Raw genomic sequence first — 13361 nt, forward strand, 5'->3', positions numbered from 1 at the left:
TCTGCTATGCAGATGTGTAGGGAGAACATTTTCTTCCCAGGACTTTGGGATCCTGCGTTCCCTGTGGCACAGTCTTTTCACATGAGTACGTCCCAAAAATCCAGTTAGAGGCAGCGCAGATATCAGATGTTACCTCAGTTTCCAACAAATCGAGGTGTTTTTCTTATCTTGAAATGGAGCTCCCCGCATAAACGCCCCCCCAGCACGTCCTCAAAATGTTAATGCACACTGACATTTTTCAGAATTCCGAGGCTGTTGCATTAACTTTCGCTCTGCCTGTCACTTGCATCACATACAATATATGGCCCCCACCTGTACCTTCTTGCCTCTACTAACCAGCACACCCCAGGGTCACGTGGTACACCACATAGGTCCTCTGACACCCACCACTAGACAGAGAGCAGCAGTGAATCTTTGCCCTCCACCCACAAGTGGCTTGTTGTGGTGTGCATTAACGCATCACAATATGACAATATAGCAGCTGGACAGGTGGATGATGACGCAAAGCATCCTGGCAGCCCTCTTACTCTGGTGAGAATGGACATACTATTGTTACCAACTATCTGCAGCCCAAAGCCAAACAATGGACAAATTCTCCTCCCAGCGCACTGTCTATGTTGAGCCCGCAGTGCCATTCCAGGCTACAACGGGCTGAGGAAGTTGGCAGGTTGGGAACTCTAGTAGGCCAGAAGGATGTCACCTCATATAAACTAGAAACAGCAAGGCTCAATGGATCTTTGAAGGGATGCGGACAAAATGGTTAGACAAGTCAAGGCAGTCAACTACCAAGCACTTCGCCTCTCACCCTTGCATGTGTAGGGTGGAAATCTGGCTAGGGCGCCATCCATGACCCAACTAGGGCTCACTCGACTGGTGTTGGTCCATCTTTGGGAGTCTTCGGGGGCATGAGGTGCTACTGAGGGTGAACTCTTTCTTCTTCGGTCTAAGGAGGACATTCTAATGTTTGTTCTTTAAAGATGGGTCAGGGTACCAGCCTTAAATGCTCTTCCATGCTTGCCCCTTTGTCATAATGCCACTCATTCAACAGCATCTCTGCCTTGCGCATGTTGGGCCTCCATGGATTACCTCCATTTATTTGGTACAGATGCACACAGCATCCACAGGCCTGCTGCTACACTGGTGCTGGGTGGAGGCCAATATGCTTCATGCCTCGGTCCTCCTCCATAGCACAGACCACTATGGAGGCCCCCTGCCTCTCATCCTTAGAGAACCCACGATTCATTACATGGGCGTGAGAGTAAAATAAATGTCAATCAGTCAGTCAGGCTATATAAAGTCCAGTGAATCACCCGTGGGGGCCTCAAGGCGCTGGAGCTAGAAGCTAATTACAGTTATACTTTTGTTTGCCTAAAGCTCGCTCCGCCTTCTCTGTACTGTACCACTGCTAGGCGCTGCACCCCACGATAAGAGGAGAGCACATCTACGGTCACACGAGTGACACAAACATACTTCCCACATAGGATCACAACCAATGCAACACTCTGCCAACCACACACTCTCCCACTGTGTTGTGCTCATCACCGGAAAACGTGTGGCACAATGGGGGGGGGGGGGGTGAAGTGCTTTATAAATGCTAGATACAACGCATAACATTCTGAGATGATTTAAGCAACAATTGAAGAGCTCTGCCTGCGTTTTAACACCATGCAATACTGAACCTTTCGCAAAACAGGCACCCAGCCCACCGACCACAAGCACAAGGATGCTGCATGCTGCACAGGCGTTCAGAGGCCCCGGAGAGGCGCAAATCCGAAGGTCGTAGAAGGAACTTCCTGAAGCTCGGCCAGAATAGCTCGGTGGGTTGAGCACGGGGTTGCAGGGGGCTAGGAGTCTTGTACAGATCAGAGGATCGTGCGGCTGCGAGCATATCTCAGCCTTTCATCCTTGGCAGGTCGATGTAAAGTGAACAAAGAAGGGGAATTGTGATAGATTAAATATTAAACCTAACTCCAACAGTCGATTGCGTTTCTGATGTGCGCTGAAACAATCTTCACTATATTTCTATTGACTCTCGACTCCACCTCTCCTTCTTTATTCTCTTTCATAAGTTATTAATTCCACCTCTATTTGGTGCATTCCTGTGGTTCAGGCCTTCTTCTCCGAGCGCCTTGTTTCTATTTTTCTGTTTTCCCTCTCAATATACTTCGCTCTTCTGTATGTTTTCGTCTTTTTGTCTCCCTTCTCTATTGCAGCGCCACTTTTGTTTAGAAAGACGATGATCAGAAAAAAATAACATTTGAAACAGTAACAAGAACGAGAGATATTCGGAAGGAAGCAGAAATTATAGAAAACCAAGAAAGGAAAAGAAAGCAAAAATGTTAGAGAGACATCAAATAATAAAAGGGAACAGAGGAGAAAGAAAACAGGAGCGGTAGAAAATAAACTAAACTAAAAGGACATTGGAGATACCATGCTTGTGAAAAGTAAAATAAGGAATAGTCAAGAGGTATGGTGAAGAAGCGAAACAGGAGGGAGACGGAAAAAATGAGAACAAGAACGAAAAAAAGGAGAGGCAGCGGCACGATCCATTGTAAAAAGAAAGAGCAAATGTGTAGAACAAACTAGAAAATATAGATTAAAACCCACGCAACTGTTTGAGACATAATTTCAACTCATAATGAAAAACCTATTTGAATACCGAGACAAAAGAGAGTTTGGGGCACGAGAAATGAAGAGGAGAAGGGCGGTGGAAGGGTGGGGAGCTGCAAGAACACATTAGTCTAACTTTCTCTTTTTCTGTCTCCGTGGTATTTTTTTTCCTTTTCTCGTCCCTTTCGTTTCCCGTTTTTCCACGTTTTATTTTTTCATTTCTAGTTGTTTTGCTATCCTCCCCTTCCTCCACTCCTACTCTCCAAGAAGCCTTCAATAAATGCACCTGAAGGAGGGCTGTGCGGTGTTCTTCGCCTGCCCCACGCAGTGTGCTGAGCTCCTGAGATGCCTTCACGGTGCGAGCCCGGGATGGAAGAAAGCGCCTCCGCTCTGCCCTCCCTGTGCAGGCAGCATTTGTACTACCTTGGCGGGACCCGCAGCCCCCAGAGACAATTATACACCAATTAGATCAAGCAGCAGATTCCCAAAGCTTCCGGTACTCCAGGGAAGCTCGAGCTCCCACTGGGATGAGACTCATGGCATGCCCCACACATAGGGATACAACTGGACCACGTCCCCAAAATGGCGGCTCATGGAAATAATTAGACAAAGCGCGCGCTGGTTCTACAGATAGGTGGGTCAGGTGTATCAAGACACTAATAGCAAAAATTGATCACAATTTTAGGCCAGTCTTTTTGAGACCAATATCTAATTTTGCGAACTGACCTCTGTACTAAAAGGTCGGTTTGTAAAGTTCTGTTTAGGAGCGGGTGCAGTCCGACCTACCTAAATATTCATCAGGGAACTTGCAAATTGCGAATCATACTGATTGACCACAATCATAGGGATGGTGGCCTGGAAGGGTCATGAGACCACTATCCATGCGCTTCGTTTTGAAAAATGAAAAGTTTTTTTTTCCTTAACTTCAGCCTGATTTCCTTAATTGAGACGGGCTGCTATTTCTTTTTAAAACAAAGTTTTAATTTTCGAAAAGATTCTGTGGGAGTTGCGAATGGCACCCTGGTCAATGGCTTACTCCTTCTGAAACTTGCACCCCAATTCACATAGGGAACACAACAGTGTATATTTCCATTTTTAGAAATATTATCACCAATATTGGAGGTCCCAGCTATATTGCAACTCACTGCCCCTCTTCTGTTTCCAGTGATGTGAACCCCACTATAAACAACTGAATCTTCTTGTCGAAGTGTTCAACTCTTAACACCAATTCTATGCCAATCAAAAAAAAATAAAAAATGGGTTATTGGTCGGGGAGTGTGTTAGCCCTTTTCAAGCAACAATCACAATCACTGTTGGTGTGAACCACAAAAGTCACTAAATTTATCTGTGATTAACTCGGGTAGTTTGGCACAAAAGCAGTCAGTCTTACCTTAGAGGTAATGTGTGAAGTATTTATGTGACACCTCAACAGCAATAAAGGGAAAAGACAACACAAGAAAAATCCCACACCAATTTAGAAAAATAGAGTAAAATTCAATAAATGAGTTGACACCAAAACAACAAACTTCCAATCAGTAGAAGTTGCGACTGGCAACTATCAAAAGTGGCAGGGCAGGGGCGCGGTGAATAAAACAAAAAAAAAAGAAATAATAAAAAAAAAACTTTCCTGAGCCTCACCTCTGCCGTACTCCACCACTATAGCGGAGGAGCCACCTGATCATTAGCACCGGAGTCAGGCAATATCAGAGATTTAGGTAACCACAGCACCCAAAAGCACAAAGCAGTACTCACAGTTATCTGGTTGTGCCTGCCCAGTGAAAAGCCACAATTTCAGGCTGACCACAATTGGGCGCAGGCCGGATAGAGGGACCAGGTTATTACCGCTGAAAACGTTATCTTCTCTAGTTTGCTGTTTTAAAAGGCTACTTTTATGAGTGGCAAAATTAGTGTTGTGTCCCCCTACTAACAATTAATTTACAGGCTCAGGGTACATCTAGTATCATATACTAAGGGCTTACATGTAAATTAAATGTACCAGTCAGGTAAATGGCAATTGTACCATGTTTAGGGAGAGAGTGCAAGCACTTTACCATTGATAAGCAGGGGAAAGGTGCACAGAGTCCTAATGCCAATAGAAATGAGATCAGCAACAGAAGGCAAAAATGAGGGGGGGGATCCTGCAACAATGGCCAGGTCCAACAATTGGGCTTCTGCAAGGTTCAGTGGCATAGTTAATGTCAACATTACTGGAGAATTTCTTGACTACTTTAATGACATCTTATATCATTTTGGGTTAAGAAAGCACTGGGGTGATTTCATGTGAAGCTAGGCAATCTACAGAGTTCAGCAGTTCTCGGTTCACAGCCTGGGAACCAATTTGATCATAATCAGTGTTTGTAGACAGGAGGGCCACCCAGGTCCAGCCGAAGTGCTACACCAGCCGAGCAACTCCCAGTGCGTGGATGTCATCACTGAAACAGTTTGCAAGAAGAACTGGAACTTGTCAATAAGTGCTGGAATGGATGCATAGAAATTAATCTGAAAAAAGTAGGGATGAGTAAAAAGTTTTATGCTGCCCATGCAATTGGTGGAATTTTGGTCACTCAGTGTTCCTCTTTAGTGCAGAATTCTGGCCAAACTCCACCAAATTGCCATGTGATGGAATTTTTCTCCAGCAAGGCTCCAGAAAATGCAAACTAGTGAGCACGAGGAAGATTTGGCATCCTCTAGCATGATTTTCTAATTCGGTCACAAGCTGTTGCGGTCAGAGGGCTGCCATTACAGTAGATTTGCTGCTGCTAGAGCAGCAAAATGAACTTGAATGCTGCAGTTTGTGCTGCATATTTTCTGCCTGTTGGCGGAACTCTGCAAGATCTCACAGAGTTTATATGTAACTGTGAAATCCTGAAGAGTGAAACTCTTCTAGTTCCACCCAACCCTAAAAATAAGCACATTTGCTTTGCTATGTTTGTGTGAGCCATTTCCTAATTTAAGACAAAATAGATGCTGCTCTTCTTGACTAACGAGAAATGACACTGAACAATGTAGCTGATGGGGAAAGGCCAAAGACACTTCTTCATTTTATGTCTCATTGCCATGGGCAGTTTACAGAGGTTACTAAAATGATATGTGGTGGTGATTATCTCCAGTGTGTGAACCGCTGTACAGAAGAGGGGAGGGAAGCCATAACTCTGTTTGTGTGTGCATGCACATGCGTGTCTGTGTGTGAAGCTAAGTAGAGTCAATATATGCTTGCCTATGCATGCTTGCCTTCTCAATGTTTTGGAAGTCAATATTTAGGTCATGACATTTTGTTTAACAATACTTTGTCCATATTGTTCCAGTACTATATCTTAGAAAAATCCAGCAGATACATTCATGTGACATCACTGCAACACTGTCATAGGCAGAGATGTAGCACAAAAAGGACAAACACACTCTGCAAAGCTCTGCAGATAATCCACTATCAAGATGTTGTCTGAGACCCTTCATCTTGTCTAAAAAAACTGCACAAATTGGAGCTACATTGATAATCCAAGAGGCATTTATTATCTCTTAAAGTCCGAGTTTGTTTTGTGGGAAGATAACCTAATTTATACCATATTCATAACTGAGGAGGGAGGGCTGCTGGGGAGTGCAGAGTTAGCGGGATCTAGCATGTCATTAATGGGGAGAGACGAGTTAGGGCTTTGACATCCTCAGTTCACAAACAGTTAACTAGTTCATCTCCTAATTATTAATGGGTTTGGAGCATCTCTCAGTTCTCAGTCATTTGAAGGTTTAAAGCCTGGTTCTTCAGTGTAAAACTGCAGCACCTTTACCTTTTATATTTAAGTATACTTTAGGGAACCTCTGACATGTTTTTGAAAAGGTATTATCCTTCATCCAATGTTTTACTGAATGGTGTGTACAAGAGCATTGCTCACCTCTCTTTAATGATGTGAATGGACTTTTACCAGGACTGTTAATGCACGTTTTCTTCTATATTCTTTCAACCCCTGTTCATTTGCCAAAAAAGTATAGCCATTTTCACTCTCGCAAAATTAATGGTGCACTTCCCAACCATTTCCGACCCAGTGCTGTAACAAAAGAGAATGGGGCCCTTTTAGAAATTGGGTTGTTGGTTGACTGGGGTGTGAGCCCTGGCCCAGCAACAGCCACTATCCCTTCCAGAGTGGACCAAAACAAGTCACTAAATTAACCAGTGCTTCACTTTGGGTACAAAAAGCAGGTTTACCTTAGAGACAATGTGTAAAATATTTATGCAGTACACAAACAGTAACAAAGTAAAAATACAATACAATAAAATCCCAAACCAATTTAGACAAGTAGAGTACATTTTGATACATTATTTGACACTAAGATGACAAAAATCTAATCAGTAGAACCAGAGCTATGAGTTTTTAAAGTTTTTAGTAATAACTAACGACTAAAAGATCAAAGCGCCAACCCCGGATATATATATTCACGAGAGACAGGGTTAAAGTAAAAAAATATGTCTGCCCACGAAGGAGCACGGTTCAGATACAAGAAGTGGATTGTGCCAGGTCAGGTCAGCGCTTACCTTCGGGCATAAAAATATTCTTGAGAAACATTTCTGAGAAGGTAAAGCTCAGTGGGGCAAGGTGGCAAGAGGTGTCCAAGGAGAAGGCGTCATCAGATAGCCTTGGGTCAAAGCGGGGTGTAGATTTCTGTGTTCAGACTTTGCGCCTGATTTAGAGTTAGGTGGATGGGGTTGCTCTGTCACAAACGTGTCTGATATTCCATCTGCCATATTATGTTCCATTATAACTTGTGGAAATTGCAATACGGTGGACGGAATAACTGTCACGTTTGTAACAGAGTAACCCGTCCGCAAATTCTAAATCAGGACCTAAGTCTCTGGAATGGAAGTTGAAAATCTCCAGTAGGACGAGGAAGAGGGATGTAAGCCAAAGACAGTTCCATGAGGCCGGATACAACTTCAGCAAAGGTTTGTTGAAAACTGATTTGCTCCTGTGGAGAAGAATATAGCAGGAGAAGCCACAAAGTCAATCTGACCAGTGATTAATTCAGGCTGCAGTAGAAGGCCTGACGCATGTTTTAAGGTGCCACTTAAATGGATGGCACAACAAGTGCTGCAGGCCCACTAGCAGCAATTAATTTATAGGTCCTGGGTATATGGTATACCCATTACAAGAGACTTATACGTAAATTAAATACCCCAGTCAGGTATAAGCCAATTAAAATGTGCCTGGGGGAGAAAGCAAAAGCACTTTAGCACTGATTAGCATTGGTAAAGTGCACAGAGTCCTAAGGCCAACAAAAGTAAGTGCAGCAAAAATGGAGGGAGTGAGGCAAACGGTTTGGGAGAAGAGCATCCTAAGACTGACAGGTCTAACACCCCCCTGCAGAATGCGCAGAGGACACCCTGAGCCTCCTATATCTCACAGATATTCATTTATTTTGGGCTGAATGAGGGATCATGAAGGGTCGGGGGCTCCCCAGGGCCTCAGGGGCTGCAGGCACCTGTGGTACGCCCCTATTCTGATGCTCACATGCAGGGGAAGCAAGAGGTTGCCATGGTTCCTAGGATTGTAAGTCAGTACAAGGCTGATAGTAATGACCTACAAAACATTTGTATCCACTACACTGCTTACCGCTACATTGTTAAGGTAAGTATATATTTAATATTCTTACCTCCACATGGACTTACCTAGACTTGCCTTGTAAAGTACAAGTTAAGTTGATGTAGCAGTTGCAAAATACTTTTGTCATGTGAAACAGTACGAGCAATTTAGTGACCCTGACACATTTCTAGGATTGTGATATTTACTAGGTGTGTGTAACTTTGCAAATTTCTTCTTCTTTCAAAATTTGTAACAATTTGATGGAAAATTGTAAAAAAAAATCACAAAGTTGTGGAGTTTACCTGTTTGCATGTGTCATTTTATGCTGGAGAATGTAAACTTGCAGCAAACATTTATGAATACATTTGCCACTTTGCTTACAAATATTCTGCAAAATGTGCAGCTGCAGAGAAAAATGATGGATACCATTGAGTCATAGTACTTGTGTATTCAGTGGGTTAAATGTGCTCAAATGCAACCTCCAAAGTTCCAACTGCTAACTAGAGAACTCCTTCTTGGATGAGAGTCAAAAGGAGCTAAACTAATTAAAACTGTAGAAGGACAGGCTCAGCAGAAAAAAAACAGAACAAGCAGAAGCACCCCTTCTCCTTCATCCCAAGACTCATCACAGGCCAGGGCTAGAGCCCACCATCTGCTGTCTTCACCCAGTGGCCAGCAGCCAACATTGGAATGCAGGTAGAATGAGCATGTGCTTCTAGTGCAGGACCTTCCAAAAACCTTTAATTAAAGTTAAAATGTTCATACTATGAGGTGAAAATTGAAGCTAGGAAATTTCCCAAACTTTGTAATTAGCAAAAGGTTTGCAGTTTGCAGAAGTTCACTTATGCCCATATAATATGTGCTTGTCCAAGAATTCCTCCTGTTTTGTTGCTATCATTTGGCTATGGAGACTTCAGAGATCAAGGAGATTAATTTCTATTGCTCTGAGATTCCGAAGCAGTGTTTAACACCACTGGCTCTTCTAGGGAATTTCCCAAACTTTGTAATTTGCAAAATACTTGCATTTTGCAGAAGTTCACTAATGCCCATATAATAAGTGCTTATTCAAAAATTCCTCCTGTTTTGTTGCTGCAATTTGGCTATGGAGGCTACAGAGCACTAGGAGATACATTTTCTATTACCTGAGCTCTGAGACTCTGAGGCAGTGTTCTGCAGCACGGGCTCTTTTCTTGAGTCCCCTTGCTGTTCCCAGAGGGGCCAGCATCTATGGAAGATTGAATCTCACCGAAAAATATGTTTGTTCCCGGGGATCGAGTCTCTTTTTGAGATGTCTTATTGAGGAGCTGAAGTTGTCCCTTGGTTTGCCAAGCCCAGTGTTTGAGGCACCCATCTTGAAATGAGGAAGATTGGCTCTCACCCTATGAATCTCATGGTGTTCTGTGACTTGTACTTGAGACCAAGTAAGATTCCTGAACTTGGACTGCCAATTAAACATGGCTGACGGCATCAGGTAGATGCTTCTATTTTTGTTTTGATGCTACTGTGCTGATTAATGGCTGCATTTTTTTCGATAGAGGGAAATAATTCTGCCAAGCTTGAACAAAATCTTCTTCCTCCAATGTCCCTTCGGTTAATTAGATCACTTTGCTGCTCAGAAGGCAGTGTGCATAATATCTGAGAGTGGAAAAGATGTGGCATTAGAAATGGCATGTTCCCCCTGTGGCTAGGCCAACAACGACATTGTCACTGGTCAGACTAGAAAAGGTACAGAGGGTAAGTATAGATCATATACTTAAATCTATAAGTTTTGAAATGTACCAGCTACAGGCTCCACTCTAAGACTTATTTTTATTTACTGTATCTGACCAGGGCTCCAATGCGGTCAGTCTAAAATTGCACATAGGTCACAATCTACTATTTTCCAAGACTATAATTGGTGGTTTGTGCTTTTTGCAGCTGCTTAAAAAATTATATCTCAATTTAAAAAAAATGTTTTGGGCGTATTTTATTCATAATGTTTCTCTCTATTTTAAAATTGGCACTGGAATTGTATTGTGTTCCTACTATGTATGCATACTTAAAAACTTTACACATTGCATTTAATTCAAGCCTGGCTGCTTTGTCCCACATAACCAGGGATTGAACACAGGTTTATTTAATTTAATTTGTGTGTCATCTACCAGAAGGTGGCCTTATCCTTTGAAGAAGACACGTGTCCACTCCAAATATTGATCCACTTACCTGCACATGCCAATGGGAATTTCAAACCTGTATCTACTGCCCTCTCTTGCAAAATATGCTTTGTTATGAAACTTTCCAATACTGAAACGATTGTAGGAGACCTGGAGCAAAGATGTGATGGAGATTGGAAGAATAGACTCATGTGACAGAAAAGAGACAGAATGGAATAGGACAGTGATAGGAAAGTACAAATGGAGAACATGATGTATTGTAGGAAATACAAAGATGTAAAAAGGACTTTAACCCCTTCGCTGCCTGGCCTTTTCTCCCTCCTGTACCAGGTCTTTTTTGGCTATTTGGGTCAGTTCACGCTTAGGCCCTCATAACGTTTTGTCCACATAAGCTATCCATGGCAAACTTGACTCCTTTTTTTTCCCAACATACTAGGGATTGTAAAGGTACACAGAGTTTGTGGGCTTTCCTTAAGGAGACCAAGAAATTAGCCACAGTAGAGCAAAAATGTGTTTTTTTTTTCTCAGAAAATGGGAAAAAGGGCTGCAGAAGAAAGTGTGTGTTTTTTCCCCTGTAAACGGCATCAACAAAGGGTTTCCAATGCTAAAATCACCATCTTCCCAGCTTTCAAGAACAGGCAGACTTGAATCAGAAAAACACTTTTTTCAACACAATTTTGGCATTTTACTGGGACATACTCCATCTTTACTATTTTTGTGTTTTCAGCCTCCTTCCAGTTAGTGACAAAAAATGGGTGTGAAACCAATGCTAGATCCTGGACAGCTAAACAGTTCTGAAAAGTAGACAAAACTTTGAATTCAGCAAGGGGTCAGTTAGGTAGATCCTGTAAGGTTTTCCTACAGAAAACAACAGCTGAAATAAAAATAAATATAGAAATTGAGCTGAAAAATACAGCCATTTCTGTCCACGCTTTCTTCTGTAACTTTTTCCAGCTATGGAAGACGTTTTAAAGCAATATACTGTTATGTCTGCTGGACTCTCCTGGTTGTGAGGGTATGTAGGGCTGGTAAGTTCATCAAGAACCCCTAGGTACCCAGAGCCAATAAATGAGCTGCAACTTGCAATGGGTTTTAATTATATACTGGGTATACAGCAATTCAGTTGGTAAAATATTAAGAGTGAAAATAGGTTTCAAGGAAACCTTTGCATTTCCAAGATAAGGTATTGAGAAGCAGTGGTTATTTGTACATCTCAGAATTCAGGGGTCCCTATACTAGCATGTGAATTACAGGGCATTTCTCAAATACACTTCTTTATTACACACTACCTTACATTTGAAAGGCAAAAATGTAGATAAAGACAAGGGGCAATAACACTTATTCTTCTATTTTGTGTTACCCCAAGTCTCCCAATAAAAATGGTACCTCACTTGTATGGGTGAGCATAGTGCCCACGACAGGAAACGCCCCCCCAACAAAAACATGGACACGTCACATTTTTTACATTGAAACCTGACAGTTTTTTTGGAAAGTGCAGAGCTGTGGATTGTGGCCTCTATCTCAGTCAGCACCAAGGGAAACCTAGCATATCTGGGAATTTCTGAAAACAAGACACCTAGGAAAACCTCGGGTGGGGTAACTTGTGGCACTCTCACCAGGTTCTCTTACCCAGAATCCTTTGCAAACCTCAAAATGCTGCAAAAAAACCACTTTTTCCTCATATTTCGGTGCTGCAAGTTATAGAATCTGACGGGAGCCACAAACTTCCTTCTTACCAGCATTCCCCCAAGTCTCCCGATAAAAATGGTACCTCACTTGTGTGGGCAGGCCTAGAGCCCGCCACAGGAAACGCCCCAAAACACAATGTGGACACATCAAAATTATCTATTACAAAACTACCTGTTTTTGCAAGGGGGGCACCTGTGTTTTTGGTTCATGGCTCAGCAGGCTTCTAGGGAAACCTAATAAATCCAGAAGTTTCTCAAACCTAGACACCCGAGGTTGTCCAGTGAGGTGTGACTTGCATGGATCCTCCAGTGGTTTCTTACCCAGAACCCACAGCAAACCTCAAATTTAGATAAAAATCACATTTTCCTCACATTTATGTGTGAAATCACCGCACTGGCACAAATTTCCTACTACCCAATGTACCCCTCCGTCTCCCAATAAAAATGATACCTCACTTGTGTAGGTGGCTGTACCAGAAAAGGTCCAAACACATGTCGAAATTGAGAGGGAACCAAAGCTGGTCCTAAAGGGCAGTTTGAAAAAAAGCATTTTTAGGCTAACAAGTGGGGCAGATTTTTAATCGGTATAGATGCGACTATGCTGGAGGGTAGGAATTTTGTGGATTCCTGCGGATTCCGGAAGGTTCCATCACAAAAATGTAGGGAAAATGCATGATTTCAAGCAAAGTTGGAAGTTTGCACATAGTAATCCAGTAATGATTCTGTGTGGTTTCCCAGGCTCCAAGTGGGGTCCTCAGAGGTTAAAAGGTTAAGAACCACAGCCCTACAATGTCACTGGATTGCAGGGTCAGCTTTGTTCCCAGCACAGTGTCCGATGAGCTCATGTGGCAGGCTAGTGTGTGGGCATGTTTTATGATATTTTGGGCCAGTTTTAAGTGTTGATTGATATTAAAACAAACATTTCCTGTAACAAGCTCAAATTCACAGTCTGCCATACCATGCAAAACACTTACACATCGTGTCTTTAAAAGTTAAAAATTGCTCAAATGTGTGAACAGGGGACACATTTTTACCTTTGTAATTCTCTATTGGGATTCCATGCCCGCCTGGCCAGATGCCTGAGACCGACTTTGCCTTCTTCCCTGAGGCTCTCATGACTCTTGCTCTTCTTGAAAGCCTTGTTGTCATCTGGGGACATATTAAGTTTTAGGCATGCATTTGCATTTTCCAGTCTACCCAGTTGCTGTGTGTGTTCTATTTGCTTTCTATTAAATGTCATTTTAAATCAAAGTTCTCTGAGGATATCAAGGGTGGTTAATAGTGTTTTACTAACCTCACAATAACATTTAAAAAAATAACCTAATTAATGTCCACTAAAC

At 42.5% G+C, this 13361-nt stretch overlaps 1 protein-coding gene across 1 annotated transcript in view; it reads right to left on the reverse strand.

Annotated features, from left to right (window-relative positions):
- The window catches only part of LOC138267186 (extracellular calcium-sensing receptor-like), a 57247-nt gene extending 44067 nt beyond the window's left edge, over positions 1-13180 (reverse strand). Inside the window, exon 1 of the mRNA XM_069216036.1 lies at positions 13056-13180. Within this exon, the coding sequence (XP_069072137.1) occupies positions 13056-13180 (125 nt within the window). The remainder of the gene's footprint in view (positions 1-13055) is intronic.
- Positions 13181-13361: the final 181 nt, after the last annotated feature.

This window comes from Pleurodeles waltl, chromosome 12 (genome assembly GCF_031143425.1).
Source record: "Pleurodeles waltl isolate 20211129_DDA chromosome 12, aPleWal1.hap1.20221129, whole genome shotgun sequence".
Taxonomy (NCBI): Eukaryota; Metazoa; Chordata; class Amphibia; order Caudata; family Salamandridae; genus Pleurodeles; species Pleurodeles waltl.